The 19107-nt window shown below is 47.9% G+C and overlaps 1 protein-coding gene across 2 annotated transcripts in view; it reads left to right on the top strand.

The window, feature by feature from the left end:
• Positions 1 to 18697, top strand: part of ddr1 (discoidin domain receptor tyrosine kinase 1) — a 39238-nt gene extending 20541 nt beyond the window's left edge. The window contains exons 4-19 of one of the 2 annotated variants that reach the window (XM_080858671.1): positions 1130 to 1358; positions 1962 to 2109; positions 2322 to 2424; positions 4374 to 4560; positions 7927 to 8176; positions 9051 to 9206; positions 9613 to 9672; positions 11381 to 11544; positions 11819 to 12020; positions 13153 to 13266; positions 13888 to 14195; positions 15075 to 15202; positions 15440 to 15637; positions 15918 to 16182; positions 16384 to 16533; positions 16634 to 18697. In XM_080858671.1, the coding sequence (XP_080714797.1) occupies positions 1130 to 1358; positions 1962 to 2109; positions 2322 to 2424; positions 4374 to 4560; positions 7927 to 8176; positions 9051 to 9206; positions 9613 to 9672; positions 11381 to 11544; positions 11819 to 12020; positions 13153 to 13266; positions 13888 to 14195; positions 15075 to 15202; positions 15440 to 15637; positions 15918 to 16182; positions 16384 to 16533; positions 16634 to 16774 (2803 nt within the window). In that variant the 3' untranslated portion in view covers positions 16775 to 18697. The remainder of the gene's footprint in view (positions 1 to 1129; positions 1359 to 1961; positions 2110 to 2321; positions 2425 to 4373; positions 4561 to 7926; positions 8177 to 9050; positions 9207 to 9612; positions 9673 to 11380; positions 11545 to 11818; positions 12021 to 13152; positions 13267 to 13887; positions 14196 to 15074; positions 15203 to 15439; positions 15638 to 15917; positions 16183 to 16383; positions 16534 to 16633) is intronic. The other variant, XM_080858672.1, reaches the window with a different exon arrangement.
• Positions 18698 to 19107: the final 410 nt, after the last annotated feature.

Raw genomic sequence — 19107 nt, 5'->3', positions numbered from 1 at the left:
GTGAGTGGTGTGTGGGTTTTAGGGAGGCTCTTGTTGATATCACACCAGAGCAGCTGTGTGAAACATGCTGGACAGTGAGGTAGAGAGCGACTGTCAGTGGGTCGGGGAGAGAGAGGGTGAGAGTTTGGGTGAGAAAAAAAAGACAGAGAGAGAAAGAGTTGAGAAGAGAAAGAGTTGGCCAGGGAGCGAGTGACTGGAGCGAGAGCGAGAGAGAGAGAATTAAAGGACTTGGCCCCATGTGCGGGCCCCTGACAGTGTAATCTCTCTGGATGATGGATGGCTCAGGAGGCCCTGCAGACTCTGGGCCCTGGCAGCGCAGGATGCGCTGACCTCACCAGCGTCTCAGGGACGCGTCGCCCGGGTCTCGCTGGCCTCCCCGCGGGCATCCTGGCAGATTTGTAACAGCTTGGCCAGCTTGTCTCTGGGACACATTCATGGGAATCTGTTGGTTGTGAGAGATGTCCGTGGAGCCCCCCAGATGCCCCCTCACTGATGTCATGCGCTTAAGGTGTCAGTGATGTATCAGATCACAGGGTTGTGGCGGCTTTGTAAGGCCATACTTCAGTCTGGGTGGTACTATCTGCCAGCTAGTTCTCTCAGGGCATTTAGAGAGCCATGCTCTATTATTGAATTGAAAAAATTCTATTGCTTTACTAGGAGCAGTAAATCTAATTGAAGCATAATTAAAACCCTAGAGCTGAAAGAGCTGAATGTCAAGTCTGAGAACGTTTTGTGTGTGTCTATGTTATCATTTATCGCTTCGTAGAAATGTAGCAAAGCGTTACTTGATTATCTACCAGTAAAAAAAGCTGACGTGGTTCTGTTCCAAGAAACGCATGCAGATGCACAAAATGAAATGCAGTGGATCTGTGAATGCAGGGGTAAAGTTTGCTTTAGTCATGGGACTAATCTAAGTGCAGGTGTTGAGGTTCTTCTCTCAACGAAGTCAGCCAGTTATATTTGAGGTTATGAGTGGTCACATTCTGAGGGTAAATGCGAATGTCTGAGGCATTGGTGGATTGTCCCCGTGGTTGTGCTGGATGTTGATTTTATCTGTGCATCAGATAAACAGGAATCATGAGGAGCCACATCCTCAATCCTCTCTCTCTCTTTCTCTGTCTCCCTGCAGGTTGAGCACAGGTGAAGGGGATGGGGCGTGGTGTCCAATGGGGGCGGTCTTCCCTAGCGGCTCTGAGTATCTCCAAGTTGACCTGGGAGCCCTGCACTTCCTGTCCTTGGTGGGCACCCAGGGTCGCCATGCCGATGGCCACGGGCGGGAGTTTGCCCGCAGCTACCGGCTGCAATATTCCCGCGATGGAAAAAACTGGCTCACCTGGAAGGACCGATGGGGCCAGGAGGTATGGACTTTTCCGCTCGTTCTCTCTCTATCTCTCTCACACACTCTATTCCTCTCACTCACATTCTGAGTTTCAATCTTTTCTTAATGTTATCTTGAGTCAATTATGTTCTTTCATTTTCCTCTTCAATGTCTTTTATTCTCTATCCTTTTCGCTCCCTGTCAGTCTCTGTTGATAGTCTGCAGCTCTACTGCTCTTATAGCTCTTTGTGTGTTGAGCTGACTTGCTTGTGTTTGTGCTTGGGAACGTATTCATCCCCCCCTTGGTAACTAAAACAAGCACATCCTTGCCTTTTCCCTGTCTTTGATTATTCTGCCAATGTGACCCTTAATTTATTCTTATATGTTTTAATTTCTTATATGTTAGCCCATTATCTAAACCCCTCTGCTCCTCTCCACCAACTATGCTTGTGGGCACAGTGTTGCACAAAGTGCGGCAGTTTTGACTTGCCTGTAATTATACTAATATATTTATTTATACAGAAGTTGGTGCTATCATTAAAATGTGTTCTTATAAAAGTAATAGGTGAAATCTAATCTGTGACCTTAGCGTTTGCTACAACTGTGTGTGATGCTATGTGTTGCTCTTGTGTTTGCCCGGCAGGTGATCTCGGGGAATGAGAACACTTACGACGTGGTCCTCAAAGACCTGGGCCCACCCGTTGTGGCCCGCATGCTGCGCTTCCACCCCCTGGCCGACCGGGTCATGAGCGTGTGTCTGAGGGTGGAGCTCTATGGCTGCCTGTGGAATGGTGAGGGATCCTTTAGGGCCAATCAGACGGCTTGTCAGAGGTCACATGTTATCATCAAAAAGCCACAAAGCTTATGTGGCTGTTGTTGGTGTAGGAGTTAAAAGCTAAAAAAGTATTTATAGACAAGCTTAATGCAGGACTATGACGTTGATGTGCTTTGATGTATGGGTATCTGTGTTTGAATGTATTTGTGCGTATGTGTCTTCCTTCAGATGGTCTGAAGGCCTACACAGCTCCAGTAGGGCAGGTCATGCACCTCTCTGGCTCTCCTGTCTATCTAAACGACTCCACCTATGATGGCAGCATCGAATCAGGGTAAGTGGTCAAAATATGCAGATGCATGTGTCTGAATTGGTACACACACACACACACACACACACACACATGTCATCAACATCAATGAGCCATCCACCATCACACAGTCATTTAACTTATATGGGCTGACTACACTTCATGTTTACAATTCAAGTTATTTTACTGTTCAGTTGTCCAGCAGCATTGACAATGACAAGGCTTCGGTCCCACTGAAAACAAGGCACCAAAGCCCACCCTGGTGTTAACCAAACATTTTGCAGGTTAAATGAAGTGCATGTTAGGTTTCTGGTTGTGACTGACACAGGACACATGAGGGTGAGTTCAGAGCCAAGAGTTTAAGAGAAATGCAGAGCAGCCTCTCCCAGCTCATTGGCACCTGGCAGGCATCCACCTCACTCATGCCCCCTTACTGCAGCTGGTACTGGCCGCCTGGTGCCCACCTCCACGGCCTAGACCTCGTGTTGTTCCTCCGGCTGTTGGGGGTAGCGGGACAGAAACCTCCGCCCTACTGGCTGAAGCTGGGGGCTCTCGCGCGCCTTAGCTCGGCATTGTCACAGAAGGCTAATTGCAGCCATATGCGCGTTTTAATGGGCCATAAATGTTTGCGTTAGCGGGTGAGCTAACGTTTTGAGACGCTAGCCAGACGTGACCGGCGCACATGTGCGCGTGAGAGAGGTCCATTTGGTGACCCGCATCACGATCTCTTGCCGTGAGAGTGTCGAGAGTGCCGTGTGTGTGTGTGTGTGTGTGTGTGTGTGTGTGTGTGTGTGTGTGTGTGTGTGTGTGTCTGTTCATTTTTGAGTCTGTTCTATGTCCATATCAATAGGTGTGGGTGCCAGTGTAAGTTTAAGCAGTAGAACTGTAAAACCTCCCTGCTCTATTCAGAATACGCATTAGAATGTGTTTCCATTGAGCAGAGCTGGATCAAGTGTGATGGAATGCCATAATGCGTATGGAATTGTGAGGAAGGGGAAATGGTCTTTGTTGGTTTCCTGAGTGTGAGGTGCGGTTTGTTTGCCAGGCCCTGCGGTGTGAGGTACTGGCATGAGTTAGTTCATGCAGCACATGACCCTCCTCAGTATTCAATATCAGTTCAAAGGAGCTACAGACCAACTCAGTCTACACCTCGGAAATGTTTCAGCTTTGTGGCTCTGTTAAGGGCCAGCTTACTTTCAAGTGTGGGTTTTGTTTTTCCTTTTTGAGTTGTTTTGCTTTTCACTTTTGTCAGTTCTGTCCAATAATCAATATGTTTTTCTTTATCCGTGAGGTATAATTTGGCTTGGTGGTATTTTCTCAGCTTTAGATGTCCTGAGGCCAGCTTTCTTTGAGCTTGTCAGTGGGAGGCATTTCAGTCAGCCTCAGCCTCGTTGAAGCAAGTCCTGTCTCACGTCTGCTCGCGGCAGTGCAGGGCTGCTCATAGGGAACAGGAGCGTGGGTCATTTGTTTTATTATGTGTTCAGAAATGTACGACTTTCTCTTGGATATTGTACATTGTGGTTGGTGGTTAGTATTACTGGCTGGGAGACTGCTGGCCGGCACTTGGGTTTGAAGCTCAAGGCAGCTGGGATACAATCACCCAGCTGTTCGTGCACACTCGTACGGTTGGTGAAATGGGTAAAATGAGTACCCGGTTTTACCCGCCTGGGAGAGGTATCTGTGGTATCCTGGATTAGCCACAGGCTCTGGCATTTTCAGAGGCGAAGGGTAGTTACCATAACAAACCAAAAAATGAAACAAAACTGTGCACCACAGCTGTGTACCACAAATCTGAAAATGTTCTCCTCTTTGGGTTTTTACAGTAATGGTGTTGGATGCTGACCTCTCTCTAACGTGCGCAAAGCTGGGTCAGCATTGGGATGTGTCTGAATGTGTGTGTGTGTGGGTGTGTGTTGGTGTGTTTGTGTATTTATTTGTATTTTGAATCTCCCTCATTCCCATCCTGTGTGCAGGGTGCTGTTCGGTGGTCTGGGCCAGCTGGTTGACGGCGTGCTGGGTGGGGATGACTTCTCGGAGAGCAAGGAGCTGCGCGTGTGGCCGGGCTACGACTACCTGGGTTGGAGCCGCGAGGCGCTGGGCCAGGGCAGCGTGGACATCGAGTTCCACTTCGAGAAGACGCGCACCTTCCACACCATGCAGGTGAGCCCTCAGCCCTAACCCACATAGTGTGTTTATCTATGTCCATTTTGTTTGTTTGTTGTTTGTATGTGTGTGTCGGCTTATCTCCTTATATCAACCCTGTGCCCACAAGCATATTTCTGTGGCCATTTGTGTTGCATGTGTGCTTCTCTTTGTCTGTGTGTTTGTCTGTGTGTGTGTGTCTGTCTGTGTGTGTGTGTCTGTGTGTTTGCTGTGTGTGTCCTCCTAACTGCCTCTCGGTGCTCTCCACTCCTCTCTCCCTCTCCCTCTGTGCTTTACACTCATCCTCTGCTCCTCTGCTCCCTCGTCTTCAGAGAGGCGCAGTACCAGTGCCTACCCCTCGGGACTCCTTTACGAGGCTCCTCACTAAATGAGGGCTTTGGGGAAGCAGAGCTGTCAGAGCACTGCTGTAAATCCTGAGCGCTCCTTTAGCGAGCCTCAACAAACAGACTCCCTCATCCGTCGCCCAAACCCTAACGAACCGAATGACCATAGCCACTTTGAACACAGGGGATGGGGGGAGGGAGAGAGGAAGACATAAACAGAGAGAGAGCGGGCAAACTCTTATTATTGCGGCTTTAAGTGTCTGTCTAACTCTTAGTATGTGGCCTTTGGAGCTTCATCTTGTTTTGTTTTGTGATGTACTCCGCAGCTTTCACAGTTGGCTGGCAGAGCGACGAAACCACAGCAGCCATAGCCCCTCCTGAAGAGAATAGCAGTGTCCCCGTCCCTTTGCGCCACGCTATCATGCAGACGCTCCCCTGGGTGCTGCTCCACTGGCATCCTACAATTAGAGCCCCACAAGGCTTCTATTAATATTTGATTTGCTGTCAGGCTTATTTGTTTTGAGTTGGGCTGCCCTGATGGATGGCTGCTGGACCCCGCCTCGGTTGTTTTGGTTCTGGTCACAGCTCATCTTCTTGCGGTTGGCTGAGTGGGCTTTGTAGAGGTACAGTTGTTGAGTAAGAAAATTGATTTGCCCTTTTCCCATCACTATTTTCGCCTGAAAATTCTGCTCCTATCCCTTGCAGTGAGGGGCAGACAGAGGTCGTCCTGATGGATTTAGTTGTTTTTTTTTGTTTTAGCAATAATGTAGTCATTGTATTTATGGCTTTGGCAACATTCCTGTAATGTTTTTTTGGACTTCACAGAGCTTCCTGTGTTTTCCATGCATTTTCACTCCTGTCTCTCTAGTGGTTGTTCCCATGGTGGCAGTATTAGGGTCCAACTCGTTGTTTTTTTTTACCATTTTCCCTTTCTCTGTAACTCATGCTCTCTGTCCACTTTCTTTCCTCAAGGCTTGTGAAACATCTTTGCAATCATTCTTGTACTCTTTCATTTTCTTTTTCCTTCTTTTCTCGTTGCTCTCCTGTGTGTTTGCTGGAGCTGGTCTGCCTCCCCTTTAGTCCCCCTGTGAGAGCCTCTTAATGCCGGCGCTGCTGCTCTGCTGTTTCCCCCTCAGTTTCCCCACTGCTTTCCCGAAGCGTGTTCACCAGTACTCCCAGCTGCCATTCCCATGGGCAGGACCAGGGATCAACCCAATGTCTCAGAGTGCAAATAAATATGTGCAGGAACCTGGCTGTCAAATGTAAAATGCGTGTGCGTGTTTCTGTGTGTGTGTGTGTGTGTGTGTGTGTGTGTGTGTGTGTGTGTGTGTGTGTGTGTGTGTGTGTGTGTGTGTGTGTGTGTGTGTGTGTGTGTGTGTGTGTGTGTGTGTGTGTGTGTGTGTGTGTGTGTGTGTGTCTCCTGGGAGGTTGCATATTACTCAGGGTTTGTTGACTTATTAGGGCCTGTCTTGATAGAGGGGGTTACGTGTTGACCTGTGCAAGAGGCTGCCCTGTTTTTTGTTTTTTTTGGCTTGTCTAAGAACAGCTGCTCGTGCTGTGTGTGTGTGTGTGTGTGTGTGTGTGTGTGTGTGTGTGTGTGTGTGTGCGTGTGTGCGTATGCAAGCACATGTGGCCTTGGTTAAGATGTTGGTCTAACAACTAGTGTCAGGTTAATTGCTAACCTGTCAAAGGAATTGTTACATACCCCACTCCCTTCCTCTCTCTCTCTCTTTCTCACTCATATACACACACACACACACACACACACTCTCACACACACACACACACACAGTATTTTTACCACACCCTATCTTTCACTTTTCTCTTCCTCTTTTTTCCTGCCCTCTTCATAGTTCTGCCCATCCTGAAGAAAGAGTCATGTTTTCTCTCTTTCTTTCCGTTTCTCCACTGTTCTCTTTCTCTCTGTTTCTCTACTGTTCTGTTTCTCTCTGTTTCTTTCTCTACACTGAGTAAGCATTCGCTTCTGGTGTCTCAGTAAAGACAGATGAAGTTATATACTCTCTCCCCCTTCCTCACTGTCCCTCGTAAAATTATACTTTGGAAAACTTTTCTCTCATGGGATCCCAGTACATTTCCCCCCCCCCCTCCAAAGTCTTTGATTTACAACACTGTCTTCTTTGTCTCTCCCTTTCTCTGTGTCTCCTGCTTGGAGGTCATGAAGAGAAGGGAAGGCTTAATACTTCCTTTGCTCTCACCAGATACAGGTATCTATTCACAGATTATCTAAAGCAAAGATGAACAAACGACCCAAATGATCTTGTAGAAATGGCATGGCATGTAATATAGTAAGGAGGCTCCCTCTGCTCTCCTCCGTCTCCTTTAAACTCTCTTGTCCATAAACTACAGGTAGAGCGCTAGACTTCCTCTGCAGAAATGTAATGTTGCCTATCCCTTGAGGTCTCATTTTGGTTGTACCATAACTCCCCCCCACCCCCCCCCCCCCCCCTTGTCTCAACGGTCTTATTTTTCCTTTGTTGAAACTACTTTTCCAACATCCTCCCCCCATCTCGTATCTTGTGTTATTTAGTATTTATTTTGAAGTAGCGAGCCCAGCCAGTGTGATTTCCCAGAGGGCCTGTTTGCGTGGGGGGGTTCTCAGCTGCTAATGATTTCCTAATATCAAGGATCAACCTTATCAAAGCATTCTCATTCCATTTTTAAAGCATTAATCAAGAAGTGTTTTAAAAGCTGTGCTGAAGAGAGGTTTGCTTTAACACTGTTTTTTCAAATGAATTGAACATCTTGAAGCTCTGTAAATGCGAAGGATTCGTCAAAACAGGCAAAAGCCTCTTATCATGAAAGCCAGACTTTCCCCAGTGTAGGACACTCAGAACATCTAAAGGTCTAATCTCTGCTCCCCCCATCTCTCTGTCTGTGTGTGTGTGTCTCTCTGGCTCTCTTTCTTTCTGTCTGTGTGTGTGTGTCTCTCTGGCTCTCTTTCTTTCTGTCTGTGTGTGTCTGTCTCTCTCTCTATATCTCTTCTTCTCCCCCCTCCACCTCTCCTCCCTGTGTCTCCCAGGTCCACAGTAATAACCGCCACTCCCAGGGCGTCCGTGTCTTCAGCAAGGTGGAGTGCGTGTTCAAGCCCACGCTGCTGCAGCCCTGGTCGCCGCCGCCGCTCACCCTCCTGGTGCCCCTGGCCGACCTGAAGGACCCCTCCTCGCGGCCCATCTCCCTGCCGCTGGGCGGCCGGCCCGCCCAGATCCTACGCTGCCAGTTCTTCTTCGCCGACCACTGGCTCCTCATCAGCGAGATCTCCTTCTACTCCGGTGAGTGTGCTCCACCCTAAAGTTTCCCCAACACCAGATACTGCTGCCAGGCCTGGGGCCCCCTCCGCACAGCCCCCGCATGATGGAGATGGGTGTGGGCCAACACAACAGGACCTCCACAGCTGTTCCGGCTGCCACGCTGCTGATGGAGAGGCTGTTGGCCTGATGGGCCCGGCCCTGCAGAGAAATTAGCTCATCTGGGGCCAAAAGCAACATCGGAATGGAGCGAGATTGGCTTCATGGCAGATTTGATATATAGAGACACTCTAATGATGTCAAGGGCCTGGGATGACCACAAGTGTCCTCTGATGAGACTGAGATTTATGATTGACAGACAGGCTGCGCAATCCGAGGAGGGTCGTAAGTCAACTCAATTGGCAGTTGAGTAAAGGGAGTTGCCACTTACGGCGATGGTTTGACGCACATAAAAGGGAGTTTCCACTGACCAGAGCTGGTTGACACATCATACTCTGCTGACTCTGCTGCTATGGGTGCTGTGTGAGAAAGAAGGCCTCACTAATTGACCTCTCACACCAGAGTAGCAACCATAAGCACGGCTGTTTGTTTCCCATCGGTATTGTGAAATAAATCAGGCATTTTTACAGCCATCATGCTTGGGATTTATGGTATGTGGACAGCCACAGGATGCTACTATCACTGATGATGAACAGCAGTAAAGCATAGCTGCAGTATCCACTGCCTGACGCCTCATATCTGGACGTGTTTATGTGTCCGATTGAAGGATTAGTGTGATCTTGCAGATTTCTGAATGGGCAAGCTGAACCCGGTCGGTGCTTGTGTAGTAACGAGAATCCTAGACAAGATCTCTGTTACATATGTGAACCTAATCTTTCTGTCTCTGTCTCTTTCTCAGAGCCATATGTAGGGGATCTGTCTGAGACTGCGTCTGCTCCTCCAGGGCCTCCTCCAGTTCCCCCCTCCGCCACTCTCTCTCCTCATCCTGGCATCCCCACCTCCCCACGGCCCTCTCTCACTCCGGAAGCATCCAACCGCACCAGCGAGCCCACCGGTGAGTCCAAATCCTTTCACCCCGATGTGTCCACATGATTGCACCATGGGTGTGAGTATGTGTGTGTGTCTGTATGTCTGTGTGTCTGAGTCTGTGTGTGTTTGTGTGTCTGAGTCTGTGTGTGTGTGTGTGTGTGTGTGTGTTTGAGCCTTGCACTTAAAAAAGCAATAAAGGAAGACCAACCCCTGTGTACCATTAGCTCTGTTTCCCATTTTCTTTTCACTGTACCTAAAATCACCCACCTCCTCCTCTCAAATCCTGGCTCCTACTGTTACACACCCTCCATACGTCCTGCACTTTAATTCTGCTCTGTCTCTCTTTTTTCTCTTTCTGCCTCTCTCTCCCCACCTCTTTTACCATCACTTTCTCCTCTTGGCGTCTCATCCCTCATCCCTCGTTCCACCAGACCCCCCCACGACTGCCACCCAACCAGAGATGAACAGCACGGTCAACGAGGCGCTGGCAGGTGAGACCAGAGACAGAGAGAGCTGGGAGTCGAGCAAGACAGAGAGAGGAAGAGAGACAGAGAGAGAGAGAGAAAAGACTGGAGAGAGAGAGAGAGAGTGAGAGACAGAGAGATTGGGGCTGTTAGTAGTAGTGGGCCCCTGCTCTGCAGACGGATGAGAAATGGCTTGGCGTTGCCACGGCTTGTCTGTGGTGGTCCTGGGTGTTCTGTGTGCAGGCCTGCAGCAGTGGGCATCTCTTCATGTGGTCTCTCTCTAAGTGCACGTTTCTCCAAGCCCTCTTAGCCTGTGTGTACTAGCTCCAGAGCATGGGGTTGCACTGCATCCAGTGGTGTCTGTGTGTGTGTGTGTGTGTGTGTGTGTGTGTGTGTGTGTGTGTGTGTGTGTGTGTGTGTGTGTGTGTGTGTGTGTGTGTGTGTGTGTGTGTGTGTGTGTGTGTGTGTGTGTGTGTGTGTGTGTGTGTATACACGAGACAGAGTGAGAAAAAGAGACAAGAAAAAAGGGGGCATGAGTTTGTGTGGACAGACATTGCATGAGTTTTGTCTGTTTGGAAGCGACTTGTGATTGTATGTTGTGTGGTGGTGTGTGTAGTTGTGCCAGGGGGGATTTGCATGTTGTGGGTGTAATGCATCAGTGGTTACTTTGCATGTAATGTTGTGGTTTTGGCATGTAGACGAAGCATTCCATGCAAGCTCTTCAGTGTCTGTGTTCTTCAAGGGTAACTTGAGCACAAGGACAGAGTCAGTGGCGGTCTTTCATCCTCCTTATTGGTTGTCATTTCATTAAGTCACATTCTTTCCCTTCCTTTATTGACTCTATTTGTTCTCATGGGACCACACATTCAGGAACAACAATTTCATCTCTCTTGTTTTCATAATTAAATGACTGTTACGCTACAAAGTATTCTGGAATGAAGTGGTAGCCCCTTATAATGTCGCTCTCCAGAGAGTGGAGGGATTTCAAAGCCATATTAATGAGGCTCTGGGCCATCAGAAGGTCTTTGCCAGGCAATAAGTCTCCTATTTGCTTTATTGTGTTTATCTTGATGCAGCAACATTAGTGCAGCAGGAAGCCTCATGGCCACAAATAGGGCGTAGTTCTCTTAGTGGGATGGATATGTTTGTCTGCTGGCTCATACAGCCCTATATGCACTTTTATGTGGCAATCACCACAAAGCATAGCACTTATTGGTGTAAGATCAGTCAACAAAGACACTCTCCGACAACAGACATCAAGTACAACAACACATCTACACACATACACACAAACACACACACACACACACACTAAGCAGGGAGTTCATATGACTGATTGGCACTTTGTTATGAGTGATAGACTGAAGTTGCAGATTCTATAGCGTAGACCCAGACAGTGTTAATATACAGACTGAATGGCACATTAACACAGACAGGCACACTGACTCACACATGCATGGACTTAATGTTTAAAGAAACTCATACACAGAAAGAAATAGGCACACATATGTACATGCACAAAGGCACACACACACACACACACAAAAACACACACACACACACACACACACACACACACACACACACACACACTCACTTACTCACTCACTTACTCACACTCTGTACATACGATCCTGTTACTCCCATTTCCCCCCACTTAACCCTCTGCCCCCGCCCTCATGCCGGACCCTCTCCTGTGTAATCCCCTCATCTCTGGTCTCATCTGCTTCTCTAGGGGTTGAGTTTGGCATGACCCCCAGGGCGGGTGTGCCCGTCGCCAAGGACGACAGCAGCAACACGGCCATCCTGATTGGCTGCCTGGTGGGCATCATCCTGCTGTTGCTGGCCGTCATCGCAGTTATCCTCTGGAGGCAGTACTGGAAGAAGATACTTGGAAAGGTCAGGGAGGGCAGGAGTCTTTGAATGCTTGTGTGTGTGTGTGTGTGTGTGTGTGTGTGTGTGTGTGTGTGGGGGGGGGGTGTTAGGGTTAGGGTCTGTTAGGTTGTCTGTTGTTCTGTGTGTATATGTGTCTGTGTGGTTTGGTTTTAATAATCTTCTGATTTAACTAGTTGAGATACTTTCTCAAAGTAGTTAATGTGCTGGCTTTGCAGTAGACTGGTTGTGTTTGTGTGTATACATGTATGTTTACAAGAAACCTCCTCTTCTCCCTCAGGCCCAGGGCAGTCTGTCCAGCGACGAGCTGCGCGTCCACCTCTCCGTTCCCTCCGACAACGTGGTGATCAACAACACGCACAGCTACTCCAGCCGCTACCAGCGCATCCACACCTTTCCTGACGAGAGGGAGCGCGAGGGTGAGGGCGAGTACCAGGAGCCCAGCGCCCTGCTGCGGCCCCGTGAGGACTGTGACAGCACAGGTGAGCCCCACTCAGGGTCTGGGACGAGGCTGGAACACACGGACACATGCTCCATTTCCCACTAGATCTGCATAACCCAAGATGCATTGCCACGGGCATGGGTGGTCTTAGGCAAAGGTTGTACAAGTAAAGGCCATACAGACAAATGAAGTGGTAAGTTAAGACAAACATGGCCGAAGACAACGCAGCCAAGACAAACAAGGCCGGAGATCTACGCTTACATATAAGTAGACCATAGACGCCAAAATAGATAAAGCACACACCCGCTGACGCTTAAAGAAATCATAAATGGAAACTTGGCTGATTGAAATTCCTCTCAGACTTATATGTTATATGAAGGAAGCAGCCTCAGCTCAGTCAGCACATTAAGATCCTAGTGGTGACTTACTGAGGGAAAGAAAGAATAAAGGCACATTTATTTCTTGAAGGGCACAGGGTAAAAAGAGAAGTTAAGGCCTGCATAACTGCCCGATTCAAACCGTAGCATGGGTATGAGAGCTCAAAGCCACTGCCTGAGGCCAGACACAAAAGCCTTATTGTTGCTGCTGAAGGAGGAAAGATAGACAAAAAAGAGGAGGAGAGCAGTGGAAACTCAGGAAACAGGAGAGCAAGAGAGGGAGGGAGGGAGGGAGGGAGAGAGAGAGAGAGAGAGAGAGAAAGAGAGAGAGAGAGAGAGAGAGAGAGAGAATTCCTCCAGATATACAACACCACAGGGGGTTGGAATGCTGTTTGTATGCTTAATTCAAAGGACGTATCTGGCGGAGACACAAACAGACACAATACACCACACACATGCCATGTTTCTTCTTGCCTCGTTGACTTGTTAATTAACTGCCTGCCTCTGTGTTAACATTGCCTGGGACATGCTACGTCGTGCCGTACTGCCTGAGTTAACTGCATGTGCAAAATGCTGTAACTGTTCTGGTGTGTTGACCTAATGGTTGTGTTGTGTTTTCTGTTGTCCTCTGTGTTGTGTCTTGTGTTTTTTTTTGCGTCTTCTGTTGTACTCTGTTCCGTGTTGTGCCTTGTGTCGTGGTGTTGTGTTGTGTTGTGTTGTGGTGGTATTGTTGTGTTGTGTTGTGGTTTTGTGTTTGGTGTGTGTGTGTGTGTGTATGTATGTATTCCATCCCAGCCTTGCTGTTAAACAACCCAGCCTATCACCTTCTCCTGTCAGAGGCGAGGTATGTGCCCAGCTGGCTGACAAACCCCCCCAGCGCTCAGGAAAAGCCCCAGAATGTGCCCCAGGGTAAGAGGAGGGGTGAGGAGCGGGGCAGAACACACATCCTGGGGAAAGAGGAAGTGCACAAGGGCAAATGTAGCCTTAAAATAATACCACCAGATGGGTCAAAAGCACCCTTTGATCAGGAGAGCCAAGGAGGAAATAGGTGATAGGTAGTGGGTGAATTATGTGATGTGTACCCAGCCAGTCTCATAATGGGGTGGTAAGAAGCAGTCAGTGAAAGAGAGGCAAGGATGAAGTTAGCAAAGGACCTGAAATACAAGTTAAGGTTGACAAAAGTGATATAGTGAAAAAATAGCAATGGGGAATGAGAATGTGGTGGACATTGGGGTCAGTGTGTTGAGCATTACCATCTGTGTCTTCTGATTCCTATCCATCCACCCAGGTCTGTATGTGTATGTGTATGTTTTTGTGAGTGGTTGATCGTGTATGCTCCAACTTACCTGGATAATCACCTTTTAAACTCATGAATGACTTATAACACTTGCTGCTTTAGTCGATAGGGTAGGTCTTTGTACAGACTCAAGTTTGTCGCTGGCTTTATTGTTCTTTCCCCTCTATTTTTCCACCCCACCCTCCCTCCTTTGTCATCCATCCATCCATCCCCCATCCTGCTCTCCTCTACAGCCTGTGGCATCGACATGGACATGGAGAAGCTTCCACCCACCAAGGACGAGCCGCCCCCGTACCCCGGAGCCCCGCCTTACCCCCACGGCCCGTCGGCGTCCCCTCCCCCTCCCCTGCTGCCCCCGCCGGGAACGGCCAGCGTGCCGCACTATGCCGAGGCCGACATTGTGTGCCTGCAGGGCGTCAGCGGCAACAACACCTATGCCGTGCCAGCGCTCTCCTCGCCGCCCGACTGCCCGGCGCTGCCAGAGCTGCCGCGCCACTGCCTGCTCTTCAAGGAGAAGCTGGGGGAGGGCCAGTTTGGAGAGGTGAGGACATCCCCGACACACACACACACACACACACACACACACACACACACACACACACACACAGACATCCAGGCATGACATACCACAACACCCATACACACACACACACATCCAGGCATGAAATACCAAAACACCCATGTACACACACACACACACACACACACACACACACACACACACACACACATCTACACTCACACACACGACATACGCACACTCACATAAAGCTACTTACACTTACAAACATGCTCACAGATCTATTCCTAGGTACATGCATAAACACATACACACATTCATAGGGTGCTCAGTTTGTTAAGAAAGTGCATCACACTGGAGCTTCACTTTACTGCTGAGCTCAGTGGATTACACACAGCACACCCAAACCATGAATAGTTGTCCTTGCTTATGAATAGCTGGGTAGGCTGCATATAGCATATCCACTAAGTCACACAGATGAAGAGGTTTGTTGGGAGCAGTTGTGCTTTCTGGGAATTGACAGCTCCTGTGTGATTACGTGGGTGTACAGGAGACAGAAACCAAGCAACAGACTGTGCCCTCCTCCCATCTCTTCTGTCCAAACCGTGCTGACATTCAGACACGTTTACAAACACCATCTATGTTGATTGTTTTCTTCAGAGGCATCTATTATCACAGAGAAGGATAAGCTGGTGTTTGTAAGAGTGATGAGTTCAGAAGGGGGATGTAAATGGCCAATGGCAGTTCATATGTCCTACGTATATGGGTGACTGCAGTGTCAGAAACCAAACATTGTATTTCCCCTTTTTTCTCTCTAAACTCTAGCTTTGTTTTGTAGCGAAAATAGAGATAGTTATAGTGGGTGTTGGTGACCAGTGTGTGTGTGCATGTATTCCATAGGTCCACTTGTGTGAGATAGAGAACCCATCAGATCTGCCCAACCTTGAGTTCCCCTTCAACGTTAGGAAAGGCCGCCCCCTACTGGTGGCAGTGAAGATCCTGCGCCCAGATGCCTCTAAAAATGCAAGGTAACAGTTTGCTTGTTTATTTGTTCAGTATATCATATCACATTCTTACTTACTTAAGTATATAGTTATTATGAAATATTTGTATGCTATTTTACTGACTGCTTACTCTTAACTACGGTCAGTCAATCTCACTCTCCCACACTCCCAAACATGCACAGATTATATCCCATCGTTGTACTTTAGTATGACCTGTGTCCCTGTTTTGGCTGTTGTAATCACTATTGCGTTGCTTCCTAGGAATGACTTCCTGAAGGAGGTGAAGATCCTGTCTCGTCTGAAGGACCCCAACATCATCCGGCTGCTGGGCGTGTGTGTGAGCAGTGACCCGCTGTGCATGGTCACCGAGTACATGGAGTGTGGAGACCTCAACCAGTACCTGTCTCACAGGGTGATGCTGGACAAGACTGGACCCACTCACAACACACCAACCATCAGGTAATGCCAGCGCACACACAAGCACACACACACAAACACACACTGTGAAGGATGCTTGTACATTACATTTACACCAGTACAACACACTCATACATGCCTGTAAAGTCCAAATAGGATTCCTATATTGCGTATTGAATCAGTGTATTGCTACGTACCATGCTACTCTGATTAAGTCTTGTATGTACATGTATGTAACAGTATATATTAATATGATTAAGTCTTTGCTTTTCATTGTTTTTCTAACTCCCTTTGTGTCTGTGTGTGTCTCTCTCTCTCTCAGCTACCCTGCTCTAATCTCCATGGCCAGTCAGATCGCCTCTGGCATGAAGTTTCTGGCGTCCCTGAACTTTGTGCACCGGGACCTGGCGACGCGGAACTGCCTGGTCGGGGGCGAGCGTGGCGAACCAGATGACCGCAGCGGCGAGCGTCAGATCAAGATCGCCGACTTTGGCATGAGCCGCAACCTGTACGCTGGCGACTACTACCGCATCCAGGGCCGTGCCGTGCTGCCCATCCGCTGGATGGCCTGGGAGTGCATCCTCATGGTGAGGCAGAGAGGCAGTGGTGTCGCTGGGATTGGCAGTGTAGATGTACAGTGTGTGTAAGAGATGGAGAAATAAACACCAAATACTTAAAATAATGATTTTTAGGAAAATTGCCTTCTATTAATGAGAAAGTATAATGATGTGTAAATATATGTACTTTTGCATTATTGATGTATTGTAGTGGCTTTGTGTGTCCTGCAGGGTAAGTTCACCACTGCCAGTGATGTGTGGGCCTTTGGAGTGACTCTGTGGGAGATGTTGAATATGTGCCAGGAACAGCCCTACTGCAACCTGACAGACGAACAGGTCATCGACAACGCTGGAGAGTTTTTCAGGGACCACGGCAGACAGGTAACCCCCCCCCCCGTTCCTGATAGTCTAATAGCCATCTCTGTAATAGCAAAGTAGCGCCGTGTATGACTTGTCTGTGTGTTCTTCCCCGCTCTCTCAGGTGTATCTGTCCCAGCCGGCCGTGTGCCCTCAGGGCCTGTATGAGCTGATGCTGAGCTGCTGGAACAGAGACTGCAAGCTGCGGCCCGCCTTCGCCCACATCCATGCCTTCCTCACCGAGGACGCCATGAACATGGTGTAGAGACAACGAGAGGCAGACGGAAAAGAGAGACAAGAGAGCGTGCAGAAAGACACTGTATACGACACCTCCAACAGTGCCTCCACACTCCACCCAGACGACCAGAAGCAGAGGGAAGGGCTGAAAGATTGGGCATGCCTCTTCCACTCTTTCCCTGTCAGAGGGAGGCAGAGGGAGAGGCGGCACGCACACCCTTCCCCTGTCCTCTGTGCCGGGGGTGGAGGTGACAGTGGTGGAATGGCCTGCGAGCAGCAGAAGAGTCTCTCTTGTATAATTGTGTATTTCCTCTCGGGGGGGGCTGTGACGCACCGCTGGATCGGTTGTAGTTCTACAGAACAACCCTCCCCCCCAACCTACGAGCATCCCATAATACTCATGAATGTAACCTTACTGACAGGTGGTGGGGCGTAACGCTTGGTGCTAGACATAGGCCAGCATAGTTCACGTGGGAATGAATGTCTTTGCTACATAGATCTTTCATGATCAGTTATCGCCAGTACATTTATCAGCAAATCAGCTCATTTATCAATACATCCACATACACAGATTTATACTGTTAAATCATAAAATATGAGGAAATTAATGTGGCATGCTATCACACGGTAACCAAAGCATTATATCAATACTTAAAGAATTTGTACATTAACAAATCAAAATTCAGAATATGATATTAACATTTTCTTAATACATTCATAAATACATTCATAGCTGTAGGCAACATGTGCCAGGCTGATCAGTGGTGGTGCACTGTATTTGACAAGATTGAGGGCAAGCTTTCTGCTGTTTGGTTTGTGGGTAATTCTGAAGGTGCCTCTGATTCTGACCCTTTCTGGTGGAGGATTGCTGTGGTGTTCTCATCTCAGTTCTGACCTTTTAGTCTTTTAAATGTTTTCATCCTGGGGAAATATTCCTATCAGTCCCAGTGTCCCTGGCTTTTTTTCCTCCTTAGTATTCCAGGCGTATTCCACGTTTAGCCCTCATGCCCCAGATTCGTGAGTCAGAGGTGTGGCTTTCAAAACCAGCCGATGACTTGGACTCAATCACTTCAAACCTTTTAGCGTAATTTCATATCTTGCCTAGCCTGACTACAAGTCTCCCAACTGAGATCAGTTACAGAGCCCAGTTACTGAAGACTAAGGACTCTCTGGTCCCATGTGGACTGATCTGGATCCACCTGGACTGGATGGGACTGAGTGAAGTAGCTCTGAGCTGAGTTTTAGAGGACGATCCTCTGCTCTGCTTTCCAGCCCTCTGATTGGACCCCAGCGAGGGTGCCGTGTGCGTCAGTGAGACTGACCCCACATGAAAAGACGTGTGACAGGGGACACAGCTTTGAAAAAGTCGACTGGAGACAAAGAGAAGAGAAGCGGCAAAGTTGAGGCAAACAGAGAGAGCCGAAGTGTCTGATCTTAAACAGGCGACTCCCTGTACGACAATATAAAATGTTAAACAGCTGCACTTTAAAGGCCTAGGTGTGTTCCTTTTGTCCCAACACAGTGCTAAACAACACATTGATGTTATACTCACTGACATAGAAATGAATATGGAAATGAATATACCTTCATTCTGAGAGATCATTGGTATGATTGCCAATATTATATTACTTACTTCACTAACAAGTGTTATTCCCCTTATGCATAGGGTTCATACTATGCGTATGATGACTGGTGGGGGATTTGATCTGCCACTGATTGATTGATGGATACTGAAATAGCATTTGCATCCCATAGTGTAAATGTAAAGAGAGAATGTTGGTGAATGGCTGTTGTCATACAGTATGTACTTGATGGAAAATTGATTTTGATACACTGTAATCCATTTTTTTTTTTATAACTGTGTACTTACAAACACTCTGTTATAGGTTTCGATTATGTCTGTTACTGACATCTCTTTAAGACATTAAAAAAAAAGATGTGTAAATATTCACTGGGACAGATTCTTGTTCACTAATATATGGAAATATGTTTTCTGTCTCTGGGGTCTCTGTTTCTGTGTAGAAAGCTTACTGCCTACTGATGCCATTGTCTATTTTTGAAGATGTTTTAATAAAGGTAAACTTTTTAGATCAAAATCATGTGAAATTTCTCCATTTAATACTATGTGTAGGGCATTATGGTTTTATGTAAGAGATGCTTAGAGACACCACCAAAAGCTCAGCTTACTTTGATAAATGCTATCTAGCTTGATAGCTTAAGTACTTTGGCAATGCGTTTGCTGTAAATGGTGTCCTTACATTTTCACAGGGTTCCCAACCCAAAGCACAAGTGAAGAATCTGGGCATCAAGTGGGAACGGATGTGTTTATCTTTCCACCACGTGACGATAGATAATTAAAAT

This window comes from Sprattus sprattus (genome assembly GCF_963457725.1).
Source record: "Sprattus sprattus genome assembly, chromosome: 19".
In the NCBI taxonomy this organism is placed as follows: domain Eukaryota; kingdom Metazoa; phylum Chordata; class Actinopteri; order Clupeiformes; family Clupeidae; genus Sprattus; species Sprattus sprattus.
The sequence above is the reverse complement of the archived record's forward strand: the minus strand, read 5'-3'. Positions and strand labels throughout refer to the sequence as shown.